We start from the raw sequence: 14,175 nt of genomic DNA, 5'->3' as shown, positions 1-14,175 counted from the left end.
TGTTTGCAATGGGAAATAAGGGTTATACTGGGAAGGCAAGAGCACAGGAATAAAATTCCCACTGGGTTAAGTAAAATCTTTGTGTATATTTTACAGCTGCCTTCACCATGATTGGCACTTCCAGCCATTTGTCAGATAAATGCTCCCAGTTTGCCATTCCTTCGCTGTGCCATTACGCCTTCCCCTACTGCGATGAGACTTCCTCAGTTCCCAAGCCACGAGACCTGTGCCGCGATGAATGTGAAATCCTGGAGAATGTCCTGTGTCAGACAGAGTATATTTTTGCAAGATCTAATCCCATGATTCTGATGAGATTAAAGCTGCCCAACTGCGAAGATCTTCCCCAGCCAGATAGCCCCGAAGCTGTCAATTGTATCCGGATCGGGATTCCCATGGCAGATCCCATAAATAAAAGTAAGTGAAAATTGTCTGTGCCGCCGTGCAAAAATTACTGCTGTGAAAAGATTGGCTGTAAGGGCTTGTGCGTCAGAGTTGGGGCTAGTGCTGGGCTTTGAAAGCTTGCAGACGCCGTGCTCTTGAATTACCCTGCTCTCACACTTCATTCAGAATCACGGAATCGCTCAGGTTGGAAAAGCCCCTCGGGATCATCGAGTCCAACCCTCAGCCCGACTCTACAAAGTTCTCCCCTACCCCACATCCCCCACAGCTCATCCCAACGGCCCTGAAACCCCCCCAGGGATGGGGACTGCCCCCTCCCTGGGCAGCCTGTTCCACTCTCGGACCACTCTTGCTGGGAAACATTTTCTCCTCCTGCCCAGCCTGAGCCTCCCCTGTGGCAGTTTCCAGCCGTTCCCTCTTGTCCTGTCCCTGATCCCCTGGGAGCAGAGCCCAGCCCCAGCCTCTCTGCAATGTCCTGTCAGGAGCTGCAGAGAGGGATGAGGGCTCCCCTCAGCCTCCTCCTCCTCACACTGAACACCCCCAGCTCCTTCCCTGCCTCCTCACAGGATTTGTTCTCCTTGCTAGTCCGGAGTTGGTAGAAATTCAGAAGTACTTTTTCAGTTTTTTCTTCAGCTGCCTATGGACTCGTGCCACGTGCTGTTTATTGGTTTCAAGTCCTTTCTAATGAATATGAAGTCAGAAACAACGGCAGTGTAAGCATTTGAATACTAAGGAACATTGGTAGCTTCAGCCTTCCTGTCCTCCCACAGCACCCCAGTGTCTCCAGCAAGGCTGTGGGTGCAGTATAGGGGTGCTTGTCAGGAGGAACATTTGTAGGGGCCAGGTCATGGCTGTCCCTGCCTCGTACACCTCATTTTGGGCATTGGCTGAGCTCTCTCTTTCATCAGACTGGGCTGCAGCCTGTTCACAACCCTTGTACATCTGAATAGGCAAATATAAAACGTGGCTCCCACAAATTCTCCACCTTCATATGAAAATAATGGCTGCAATTCAGGTTCCCACTGTAGTTTTTACTTCTTTTGTGTATCTTATATTAAAAACGCTTGGCATAAGCTGTTTTCATTACAGAAGCATAAGCTTTAAATCCTCCCAGGAATGTGAATGCAAAGCAGGCCCAGCGTTACAGCCGCAGCAAATTGGGAGCCCGTGCTCCCAAACTGGGTTTCCCAGCCCCGGGCCAGCAGCAGCACGCTGGGGCTGGGGGATGCCAGCAGCTCGCCCCCCCCAGGTGTTGCAGCTGCCTGCCTTGCCACCGCTAGAGATTACTTTGGATTTTTAATTTTATTTTTATTTTTTTCAGATCACAAATGCTACAACAGCACAGGTGTAGATTACCGGGGGACGGTGAGCGTGACGCGGTCGGGGCGGCAGTGCCAGCCCTGGAACTCGCAGTACCCCCACACCCACACCTTCACTGCCATCAGGTACCCCGAGCTCAACGGGGGCCACTCCTACTGCCGCAACCCAGGGAACCAGAAGGACGCCCCGTGGTGCTTCACCCTAGATGAGAACTTTAAGTCTGAGCTTTGTGATGTCCCGGCATGTGGTAATTACTTTTTTTATGTTTTGTTTTGGAACAAAAAGGGAAACTATTTTGTCACGTCCATACAGCCACCCTGCAAAACAGCTCGAGGGAGCTGTGCACGAAGTGTCTTTTTTGAATCCTTGAGAAGAGAGCTGTAGGAAAGGCTAACTACACTGTAGCCAAAGCCACAGCATCCCCACCCCGAGGAGACCGTCGAGCCCTTACTGCCCGTGCATCTGGCAAAGTGAAAATATTTTACTAGGGAACAGCTGAGCACTCACCAGAAAGTGATGAAGCAGCAGCGTGTTGCCAGCCCAGCGTCCCAGGTTGCTGTTGCAATCAGTACAACTCCTTAGTCCAAATGAAATCGGATCACAGAAGTTGCACTGTTGAGGCTGATCCACAAAGTGGTTATAAAACGTTCTCCATTTCGCTTGGTTTATTAAGAGCCATTTCAATAAACGCAAACCTCGCTTAACAGAGCTCAGGCCTCGTTTAAAAATTAGGAATGATCTTGCCAGATCCTCTTAGCATTTTAAGTTTGTGTTTCCAAAACTGCCCTGGCTGCATTTTGGTTTTGCAAAATGAAGAAAAATGGAGATTCAGCTCTCATTCTGCTTTTCTGAAACCTGGGGGAAGTGGGTGGAAGACCTGAACAAATGGTTCCTAATTGTTTTATCTGCATTTAGAACAATATTGATAGCATGCCAAGAAAAAAATACAGCTATGCACACAGACGTGCCAGAAATGCACCCAGAAATGTTCTGGAAATTCACGGTACAAAGTTTCACACAAAATTTTATGTTGCCTACAAGTTGTCAGAGTAACATTACCTTTCCCCTTGGAAAGGAGATATTACTGTTCAATAGCCAGAACCAAATTAAATTATTTCTGGTTATGGTTATGAACATTCCTGCAGTGAGACATGTTCTGAGCCTGCTCCAAAGTCTTTTTCAATTAATGGAAAGATGAGATTCGATGCCAAAATGGGGTCTAAATTATGTTCTTACTGAAAGAGTAGATCGGGGGAAAGGCAGACAGTCTGGGCTATATCATGTGCATCTCAAACCCTCTCTAACATTCATATATGCTCTGTGGAGTCCTGTATCTCTTTTGCTATTATTTCAGTGCATTTAACTTTGGTTATTTTTCTTGTTAATTAGGCACAGTGGTAGACTGACTACACAAGAATAGTTCAATCTATATAAACTGTTCCAAAGATCTTTTTCAGCCCTTCAGTACAAAAATCTGGATCTAAGTAGCAGCCCACAGGACTCCCCTTAGCGTAGGTCAGCTCTTGGCTCTCTGCCCCGGGAGCTGCCCGGCTGCAGGCACAGACACCGGGGCTGCTCTGGGTGAGGAGACGTGGCTCAGCCCCAGGGGCTTGGGGCAGCCCCGTTTGGGCAAGCTTAGGGGTCTCTGTGTCTCCACCACCAGCGATGCTGTTGAGCTTTCTGTACTCCACTGCACTGTCTCTGTACGGCCTTTCCACCCTGTGCAGTTTGTGTTTTCCACAACTTCTGAATAATTGGGTAATTAAGAGTTGATGGGGGGACTCTTTGCCAGGCCCCTTTTAGATGGGCTCTGAGATTCCAGGGCTGGCTCAGTCTTTGGATCTGAAATAGCTGAAAGCAGGACGCTTTTGGACGTGTTGCAAAAGTCTGATTTGAACATTTTACTAGTTAATAAATGAGATAGGCTGGCTGGCTTGAAGAATTCCTGACAAGGGTTTTAATCACCTCTCACCACTGCCTTAAATGGTCCTCGCTGTACAACTGGGTTATATGGCATTATTATTCGAAATCCAGACAAATAGAGCTATATCAGATGAGTAGTAATTTAATTGTTAAATGCTAATCTGCATGTTAAAACCAAAATACCATGTGGGACTTGCATTCTGCTGGTTTTGCGCTGGCTGAAAGAGCCATTTCAGGCACATTCTAATAAGTATTGTGCATTCTGCCTCACCAGGACATGCCTAGATGGGAAATGGATTTAATTAGGGTGGCTCCCAAGAAACCTATTAACCTAATGAGGCTTCACGGCAGGGGCTGCTACTTAGTAAAAATAATAGTTCCCTTTGACTGGAATAGCTCAGGTGATGAACTAGTGCCCAGGTCTCTGTCTGCCTTGGGCTGACACTTTCTTTTTCTTTCTTCAACTGTATCTTTCACTTGTCTCACAAGCTGCAATAGATTCATTTCATAAAAGTTTGTTAACCTGAATATAGGAAGATGTGGAACATGGAGTAATTTGAGCATGAGGCTTAGCAAAGACAAAAGTAAGAAGGTTACGAAGGAGAGAGGAAAGGCAGTGATCATGTGTCCATGCTAGAGAGCAGCGGCTCATGAAGGAAATCCACAGTGGGTCCGTGCTGTAGGGCTGGATGTTCACTGAAGATGGAATGAGAGCACACACCACCCTTCCGTTGGGCACAGGGAGACTGTAATGGGGACAGGGCTTTAGTCCTCTCTTGTTTCCCAAAGGCCGTAGAAACATTTGGACTACCTCTCCTCTCAATTAAAAACCAGATGGCGCAACTTAATCTAACAAGAATGGTCAGAAAGGAGCGTGGGGGGAGCAGAAGGAGAGCGTGAGCCTGTAAGAGGAGAGGGGTTATGCAAAGTGACATCCAGAACCATTTGAACTTTGCCTCTGTCACAATTTGAGTCAAACCCAAGCTTCAGATCAAGTTGATGTTTAATTAAGCGCATAAAAGATATCTGTGTGGGCTGCTAAGCACTTCTACAAATTCAGCCTGGAAAACACAGACAAACAAACTGAAATGACCCTGTAGGAATAATAAAACATTCCCCATTCGGCCAGAATCCACTAAGCCTGATGCTGCTGCAGACATTCACCATCTCCCTCAGAAACAGGCTGTGGCCACCCGTCCTGCAGCTCAAGGTGATCCTCAAAGTTCCCTGGGTGCCCTAGAGTTAGCGTGTTAATCTCTGTGTAATTGCACCCTAAACTTTATCAATGCTCCTGGGAAATACCAGAGCAACGCAGGCTCCAGCGTCCCGGTGCTCAGAGCAGCCTGGCTGGAAGGGATGTCCTTGTCAACACAAGTGGGTGCTGCATGACGGGGAGGACGTGAGCCCCTTCCCAAAGCCTCTCTCCCCTCTCCCGCTGCACCTTTCCTCTCAGCAACGTGCCCTCCAAAAGCAGAGCCAGCTGAAGGGGGGGGGGGGGAGTGTCCGATGTCCCGGCTGTGCCTTGCTGGGCAGGGGTAGAAGAGGGATTCATGTTTCTAAAATTAATCACTCGTTCTCTAGCTGTGAAGAGAGCTGTCTGCAGAAGGAACAAATATTGCAGCTAGCATTGACACTATGTTAAATAAACTGGCTTCCCAACCTTTGACAGATCCATTTTATCCATGCTCTGGCTTTCCTTTCAACTATCATTGCTGTGTCCTTTGCGCCAGCATTTGTCACCCTGCTCAGATGACACACTACTGGTATATGGTTAGTAGAGGGGTGGGTTTTCCCATTAGCCCGTTAATACTATTAAGACCAAATCCTCAGTATGTAAGATTTTTTTTTTTTTAAGGTTATGCTACAGTTTTTGTCTGCATTCAGACTTTTTGAACCACTTTCCTGACTTGCTGGGATAAAAAACAGGCCTGTTCTCTCTATTTCTTGCCATTTCCGTGCATTTCCACCCATTTCCCAGGTGTTCTGCATTTCTTCTGCTCTAGAGTCCCTAATTGTCCTGCTCCTGCACCCAAAACTAACTAGAAACTTAAGTTTTGAGTGGCCCATGTTTGTTCCAGTGTCCTGGTTGGCCACACAAATGCTTTGGCCAGTGTTAGCTGTTGAGAACAAAAGATTGGAAATAAATAGGGGGATAAAAATATCCTTTTAATGGCTCCCCACATTTTTGTTGGATTAAGAATCTATGACACAAAAACCTAATATACATATTAAAATAGGGAGTCCATAATCCCACCAGAACCTTTCTTCCATAAGCTATTTTAGAAATTAACTTTTCTGTGGACCTGTATTAGACTCTTACTTCATTTCACCCCAAGCAATAGCCACCTCACAGTGTTCAGCTATTTCATGACCATGAGTAGGTTTGAGCTGACATGCTGAGGGAGATAGTTTCTGGCCATTCTGTGTTCTTACAGAAATGTTACTCAACAAAATTAATTGCTCCGTTAATATTAAGGAAATAAAACAGCATTCAGGGCGGATTGCAGTAGCATTATCTGGATGTTTTATTCTTCTTAACACTTCTAGTTGAGCCAGGGATGTATTTGACTCTATGGGATACTTCATTCAATGTTTCGGTGTTGGTTTTTTGTTTGTTTGTTTGTTTTTTCTGAACCAGATTATAAGGATTCCAAGGAAAAGAATAAAATGGAAATCCTCTATATCCTGGTGCCAAGTGTTACTATTCCCCTGGCCATAGCCTTGCTCTTCTTCTTCATCTGCATCTGTCGCAACAACCAGAAGTCATCTTCCCCTCCCGTTCAGAGACAGCCTAAACATGTAAGAGGACAAAATGTGGAGATGTCGATGCTCAACGCCTATAAACCGAAGGTAATCCCTCATTTCTGCTTCGACATTTGCTGTCTGTAAAGGCAGGGAGTGAAATGCTTGGATCAACTCAGCACTGAAATACTAGGCTGATTTCCAACTTGCAGTTTCTGCTGGTGCCTTTAGCTGTAATTTTTGTAAGGGCTTTTCTCATCAGCAACATAGCAAGCGTGCTGGACCTGTGGGGGTAATTCCTACGTGTCCATGTACCTGGAGAAATAGGAGCTGGTGTTTTTCTGTAATAAAGCAAGCAACCCCTTACTGAAGCATCTCTGAATTGCCTCATTCCAGTTAGAAAGTAGCGCAGATAAAGACATGATTCAGCATTTTCTCAAGAGAGTTTTTTTCATGGATCTGCAGTAGTCATCTTTCACTCAGCTGAAATCACTTTGGAAAGATTTGTTCTTTGTTTTTGCAAGCTTACCCGTTCTCTCAGTTAAAAGAGAAATTACCAAAACAGAGCCTCAGAAATCTGCCTGCAGTTGCGGCCAGTGCAGCTGGTGGGTAGCAGCTCTGGTTGCTGGTACTGTTTTGCTTCACTGTAGTCCCGGGTTCGTGAGGCGTTTTTTAAAAAAATCATTTTAAGATTTAAGCGTGATTAACTTTGAGCTCCTTGTTTATTGGCAGAGCAGCCCATCTGCAAACCTGTAGGGATGACCCATCCCAGGGTGGTAACTGCCTTCTGCCACCTGCAGGCAGAATAATGCCCTGGGAAGAGGATTTCCCTTGTTTTTCACACCGTGCCAATTCGCTTCCACAACTCGATGGAGTTTGTTTCAGAGTAAAAATCAGTATCTACAAGTAATTAGAATAGAAACTGTGGCATCGAAACAGTCAGGCATGCCTTTGGGTAAGCTGTTATTTTTATTAGAAAATGAGATAGCAAAATGAATCCAAATTCTGATTTTATTGAGTTTCCGCAATGTGAACTCTTAACTTTCAAATACTGCTCTGCTTTCAGCAGAGCTAATCACTCAGCATCAGGAAAGGTTACACTTGTGCTTCAGGAGCTGTATTCTCCATCTCTGAATAAATTTTGGACTAGTTTCCTTCTTCAGTTCAATAAAGCAGCTATGACATACCGCTCTGGCTTGCTCTTAAATGTCAAGTTTATAGAATTAAGTTATAAAAAGTTATATTGTGGCAGCCTAGGGAAAATGACTTCAGTACAAGGGGCAGGGGTGGATGGAGCTGTGCCACCCAGGCAGGAGTTGCTCTTTCAGGGGTGCTGCCCTGTGTGTCTGTAGCAGGGATGGACACGGAAAGTTTTTTGCAGAGAAAAATTCCAGCTTGACACCAGCTCGCAGAAAGAATAGGAGAGTCTTTTTAAGTGAGTGATAAAAGTAAACCCACTGTGCTGGAAAAGGCAGTGCTGCTTATGCCCTTTAGTAATCCAAACTGCATACAGGGATGTTTTTTACACGGCGTAGTGCTAACATCAGGATTCCTGTTGTAAATAGTGCGTGATGCCAGCAGGACTGTTGTGCGGGGTGCTCAGGCAGAGTTTGGTCTCTTGTTATATTTTAACTCTTCACTTCCTCACACTCAGTGAATTTATCTTCATTTTCCCTTAAAGTTTTTAATTTCAACTTCCATCTAGAGCTTAGAGGAGCTATATATCAAAATATTGGTGACAGCACAAGAAACCGTTTAATCAGGTGTCAAAACTACGTCTTGCATCCAACTTCCGTGGAATATTTTGTTAAATTTGGGTTGGCTTCTGGGTTGCCATTCTACTAGATATTTGGGGAATGTCAGAATCATTTTAATGAGGTCACAATTTCCACCTCGACTGCTGACGCACTGATGCCTTATGCACGCAGCACAGGAAAGCAACTTGCCCAGAAATATTTGCAAATCTAGACAGCACTGTTTTCTCTTGATGTTCAAAGTCTCACGCTGCAAAAAACTTCCCATCTTATTTACGCTAATTCCGTATTTTCCCACTGGAAATCCAGCTCTCCCTGTCTCAAATGTTTTGATAGCCTTTCAAACAAAATTTTAAAGGAGAGGAAGTAGAATCCTGTTTTCAAATACTGTATCCAGTATTAATGTCAAATATTGCATCCAGTATTAACGTTGGGTAAAAACACGCTTAGGCGTCAAGCTCCAGCTGAGGTAGGTGTGTGTTTGCTCATACGTATAGAAATATTAGCATTTTATCCAAAAGCCTGTTTCAGTTTTAAGGGATTTTAATTGCCTTCAAAAAATATAATAAACTAAGCTCGTCTTGTTGTTCACCTAATGGAAGGAGCTGATAAAGAGACAGAGGCGGTGGCTTCTCTCTTACTGCTCTCCCTTTGTACTTGGTTTACTTTGGCATGCTGCCTCATATGTATTTTACACTTCTTTACATTTTGTACACCGATGTATGACAAATACTTGTCAAACAAAAACTAAGCAGATTTATAACCGCTTAACTTGAAATGAGCCCTTCCTGCCAAAACTTTATGACTTCATTTTCTTTCATAGTTTTCCACTACGTTGGTTCAAACAGACAAACCCAGCCTCAGGTCAGACAGAGGTCATTTCACTTTCATTACTAAAATATAATTTACAATATGCCAGACCTAAACAAGTTTTAGCCTAAAGGATTTGTATAATACAAACCATCTGTTCCTCAACAATATAGCTAATTTCCTGCCATCACCGTACAGTCTACTGGCTGCCTGCTCAAATGGCTGTATTATTATTGTTATTATTATCATTATTATTATTGTCGTTGTTATTATTTTTATTACTATTAATGAAGTATTTGTCTAGAAGTTGTAAGTGGTCAATATAATGAGAATTAGTTGATTCTAAAATGTCATTTTAAAATTAATTTTTAAAAAACGTCAGGTTTTTTCCCTATATGGCCACTGTAAAGCTGCCGTTACATTATTTCAGGAACGCAAATGCTGATGTTTACACTAATGTGCAAAACACAGATCCCAAACTCGTTAGCCTTAAATTACTACCTATGGCTATACTGAGGACCCTAAATGAGTGGGTTTTGGTGTAGGTGTTACAAAATATGTAGAGGTTAATGGAAATAATACAACTTCTTTATGGCCTAAGAGTGAATATATGCACCCAGAATAACAACAGAGTTTTCTAAAAGTTTGCCTTTCTTCTTTGACTACTATCTCATTTTTCCAGCTGACTCTGTCCCGTGTATTTCAGGACTGAACATTCGGTCACATGTGAGCAGAAATAGTCTCTACTGTACGTTGAAGGGTTAATAGCAAAGTCAAGGAAGAATTGGCTACCAGGACATAGTTTTTTTTAAAAAAAGATTTCTGCTAAAACTTCAGGCCCTGGCCCAGAAAATGCTTCATCATGTACTTACTTAAAGTATGTGAATTACCTCAATTCCTGAAATTAGTCAGATTCCATTTTAAGCATATAAATTCTGAAGCACGAGTATATAAATGCCTTTGCTCAAATACTGATGGTTCCTGCATATATTTAGATCTAATACCTACTACTTTTATCTGATCTTGTCTAGAGGATATAAAGTAATTCTAAATTTAGTTTTGGAGCAGGGTGCACTGAGATTAGGCAGCACTCAGCCCTGAGCTTTGCCTACACTGGGATACTGGTGTTCCTCGGGCTGTATCTGGCCCTGGGGCTGATGCCAACACACCAGTGCCTGCGTCTCACAGGGCTGAGCAGGATCGTTGCCAAAGGGATACATGGCTCAGGACGTTCCTGCGTCACTCTGCTTGGCTTTCAGACATCCTGTGCAAAAAGATCTTATACTTAAAAATATGTTTTCAGTCCTGTTTTTCTGACATGTTTTTGCTGTTGCTTCACAGAGTAAGGCTAAGGAGTTGCCTCTGTCTGCTGTTCGTTTCATGGAAGAACTGGGCGAATGTGCTTTTGGCAAGATCTACAAGGGACATCTCTACCTTCCAGGCATGGATCACGCTCAGCTCGTTGCTATCAAGACACTAAAAGACTTTAACAACCCCCAGCAGTGGGCAGAGTTCCAGCAAGAAGCATCTCTCATGGCCGAGCTCCATCACCCTAACATCGTTTGCCTCTTAGGTGTGGTGACCCAGGAGCAACCCGTCTGCATGCTTTTTGAATACATGAACCAAGGAGACCTCCACGAGTTTCTCATCATGCGATCGCCGCACTCAGATGTTGGGTGCAGCAGCGATGAGGATGGGACTGTGAAATCCAGCCTGGACCATGGGGATTTCCTGCACATCGCAGTCCAGATTGCAGCAGGGATGGAGTACTTATCGAGTCATTTTTTTGTCCATAAAGATCTCGCCGCTCGTAACATTTTAATTGGAGAACAACTTCATGTGAAAATTTCAGACCTTGGACTCTCGAGAGAAATCTACTCGGCAGATTATTACAGAGTTCAGAACAAGTCTCTCTTGCCAATCCGCTGGATGCCACCGGAGGCGATTATGTACGGCAAGTTCTCTTCTGATTCAGATATTTGGTCGTTTGGAGTTGTCTTATGGGAAATATTCAGCTTTGGACTTCAACCCTATTACGGATTTAGTAATCAAGAAGTCATAGAGATGATCAGGAAAAGACAACTGCTGCCGTGCTCTGAAGACTGTCCTCCCAGAATGTATAGCCTGATGACAGAGTGCTGGCATGATCTGCCATCCCGGAGGCCACGCTTTAAAGAAATCCATGCCAGGCTGCGCTCGTGGGAGGGTCTATCAAGTCACACTAGTTCTACTACCCCCTCCGGTGGGAACGCCACCACTCAAACAACTTCCCTCAGCGCCAGTCCGGTTAGTAATCTCAGTAATCCTAGGTACCCTAACTACATGTTTCCAGCACAAGGTATACCACAAGGCCAAATTGCCGGGTTCATCGGCCCACCGATACCTCAAAACCAGCGCTACATCCCCATCAACGGGTACCCGATTCCACCAGGATATGCTGCTTTCCCAGCTGCCCACTACCAACCGCAGGGTCCGCCCAGGGTCATCCAGCACTGTCCTCCTCCAAAGAGTCGTTCTCCGAGCAGCGCCAGTGGATCCACTAGCACAGGTCATGTCACTAGTTTGCCGTCTTCGGGATCCAACCAGGAAGCAAATATTCCTTTGCTATCTCATATGTCAATTCCGAGTCATCCGGGAGGAATTGGTATGACAGTTTTTGGAAATAAAACTCAAAAACCGTACAAAATTGACTCGAAGCAGTCTTCCCTATTAGGAGACTCCAGCGTCCATGGACCTAATGAATCTATGATTTCAGCTGAATTGTAAATAAGCGAGGCCTTTGTAAATATAACTGTTTACAATACAAACTAGAAAGTCGTAGAAAAGATTTATATTCAAATATTTTATTAAAGATTCTTCTGGTTGTTTAACAGACATTGCAGCAAGTATCTTCTGTGAAGTTTAACTGCTTGACAGGATGGGCAGACTCAACCAGACAAAGATCGTTGTGGTATGAATACTCAGCTTTGTCAATGGACGCATTGTTTCTTTAAGTGCCACCGACAATTCAGAATGGGGAAGGGTGTGGGTTTGGTTTTTTTTTTTCAAACAGAAACATTTTATCATACGCTTTTTCACAGCTTTTTAAACCTCTGATGTGGTTTAAATCACAGAAACTTTTTTATACTGAAAACATATTTTAATATTTGTCTCTTTTTTAGGAGATGCAAATATTCGGAGATCTACTGGGTGTGCAATTTCAGTTCCAATAGCTAGTTAAAGTATTTGTAAATTTTGCAGTCAAGGATTATGTTTCAAATATGTGATCTGAGAGCTGAATAAATTTCTTCAGGTAAGATTTTGGTCTTTTGTTAAGTTGGGAGTCTGAGATCAGATTCAGACCAAAAAAAGTCATTTATATGACAGCACAACAGCTTGAGTTATCAACTTGCAGTCTACAAACATCAGCTGCTATTGGCTGCTAAAGACGACTGGAGTTCTAAGAAATTGCCTTAAAGGAAATGAAATTAAAAGTGTTTTAATTTCAGAACCTGAATCAGCTTATTCAAAGATAACATTTCATAATCTAGTAGTTAAAGCAGAAATTTTATATCCTTTTGTTGCTATGCAACTGTTTAATGGAAAGGCTCCAAACCACAATTTTATATATGACAATCAGTTTTCCCAGGAATATTTATTGTTTCAGATCAATGTGTAATATCAGTGACTATGACTCCAGTAACCCTGAAAGAAAGGGAAACTCGCATTCCATTAGGCAGCAAATCTATTGATAGAAATTTTGTCTGTCAATTCTAAGAATGTGAATTAGTGTTAACTTTCAACTTAGAAATATGGCATTTGTATAATTACGAAAAATTCATTCAGGTATAAGCAATCTAGATTATTCATTTGAAACCACTTTAATGAGTTACAAAAGTGCTGTGTACGTTACAGTTTTTCAGACTCTTTTGTACTGAATAGTATTTTTATTGTACACGGAACAAAAACAATCTTTTGCTCAGTTGACAATGTTGTATAATATGACTTTATTTTTATCTTTTTGCACAGAAGTGTGATAATGTTTTGTACAGCAGAAGTGAAAATACATCTCTGCATTTTATATCTTGGTCTGTTTCTTGTTATTTTTAACCTGATGTAGATGTTCTTGAAATATATTATGGTGATATTCAGCCACTACCTTATACAAATATTTTTCTTTTGTTTTCACTGCATGCGTTTAATCACTGTATTACTTGATTATTGATTTATGAATTATGGGCATTTCAATTAGGCAAGCATGAAAATGTAATAACAAAGGCTATTTTATAATTAAGATATGTGCATTTTTGTATTTCACATGCCAGAGATGATATTAAACACTGATTATTTTATGCTGCTGTTTATTAAAACATTGTTTTAACATAAACATGCCAGTAGTTCCTCCCTCTTGGTGTAAGATACTCAAAATGTTTCATATTTAACAGAGAACTCGCCCAGCTCAGGTAGGGAGTCTGCTGAAATGTTTGCTTGAATGGGACATGAGAGTTTTGCAAATAATATTTGCAGATTACTTAGGGCTAACATACAGAGGCTTAAATGAATATTTGACTGTGCACATATTTGCAGAACACACAAAAGAAGTGGGATGGCATAACTACTTGGTGAGAACACTGCAGTCTTTGCTGCAACCTCACCGGTGCCGTTTAGCTCCATACCAAGGGCCAGCATCGCCCTTTCAGCCCTTCACTTATGTTTTTTGTCCTGCTGCACTGTGTGAGCTTTCATGGTACATTATATTGCTGCAGCACCCGGAGCTGCCACACTCCCTCTCCGCTGCACAGGCCTGAAACTGTACTTGTGGATTAAGAACAGCCAGTAATTATATAGTAAGGATTTTTGTGACTTCTGAGATACTTTATGAACCTGAGATGTTAGCTTCCCTGGGGATTGAATTTACATCTGGATCGGTAATGAAAATATGTTACATGTCTGTTAAAGTTTAGTTTTGACTGAAGATTCAGACAATAATTACATCTTATTAACTTCTATATCTGTGTCAGTTTATCAGACTCAAATGCTTAAAAATGACTTTTGACAGAGGTGTTTTGCAGGAATGGATGGGACGGTTTTCTCGGAGCTGTAGCTATTAACATAGCCAGAGGCTGAGGAATTGCTCTTTCTCACTGCTGTACACACGCAGCTTTGCAGCGCTGGCTTGGCATCTTGTTCAACAGACAGTAACTGAATTGTTGTTCTTGATCCATCTTTTCTCTCCTCTACTCCTGCG

The 14,175-nt window shown here is 42.9% G+C and overlaps 1 protein-coding gene across 1 annotated transcript in view; it reads left to right on the top strand.

The window, feature by feature from the left end:
• The window catches only part of ROR1 (receptor tyrosine kinase like orphan receptor 1), a 173,578-nt gene extending 160,299 nt beyond the window's left edge, over positions 1 to 13,279 (top strand). The window contains exons 6-9 of the mRNA XM_074906047.1: positions 97 to 414; positions 1,721 to 1,966; positions 6,281 to 6,492; positions 10,290 to 13,279. Of these exons, the coding sequence (XP_074762148.1) occupies positions 97 to 414; positions 1,721 to 1,966; positions 6,281 to 6,492; positions 10,290 to 11,714 (2,201 nt within the window). The 3' untranslated portion in view covers positions 11,715 to 13,279. The remainder of the gene's footprint in view (positions 1 to 96; positions 415 to 1,720; positions 1,967 to 6,280; positions 6,493 to 10,289) is intronic.
• The last annotated feature ends 896 nt before the right edge of the window (positions 13,280 to 14,175 follow it).

Source organism: Athene noctua, chromosome 5 (assembly GCF_965140245.1).
Source record: "Athene noctua chromosome 5, bAthNoc1.hap1.1, whole genome shotgun sequence".
Taxonomy (NCBI): domain Eukaryota; kingdom Metazoa; phylum Chordata; class Aves; order Strigiformes; family Strigidae; genus Athene; species Athene noctua.
This window is presented reverse-complemented; position numbering and strand designations above follow the sequence as displayed.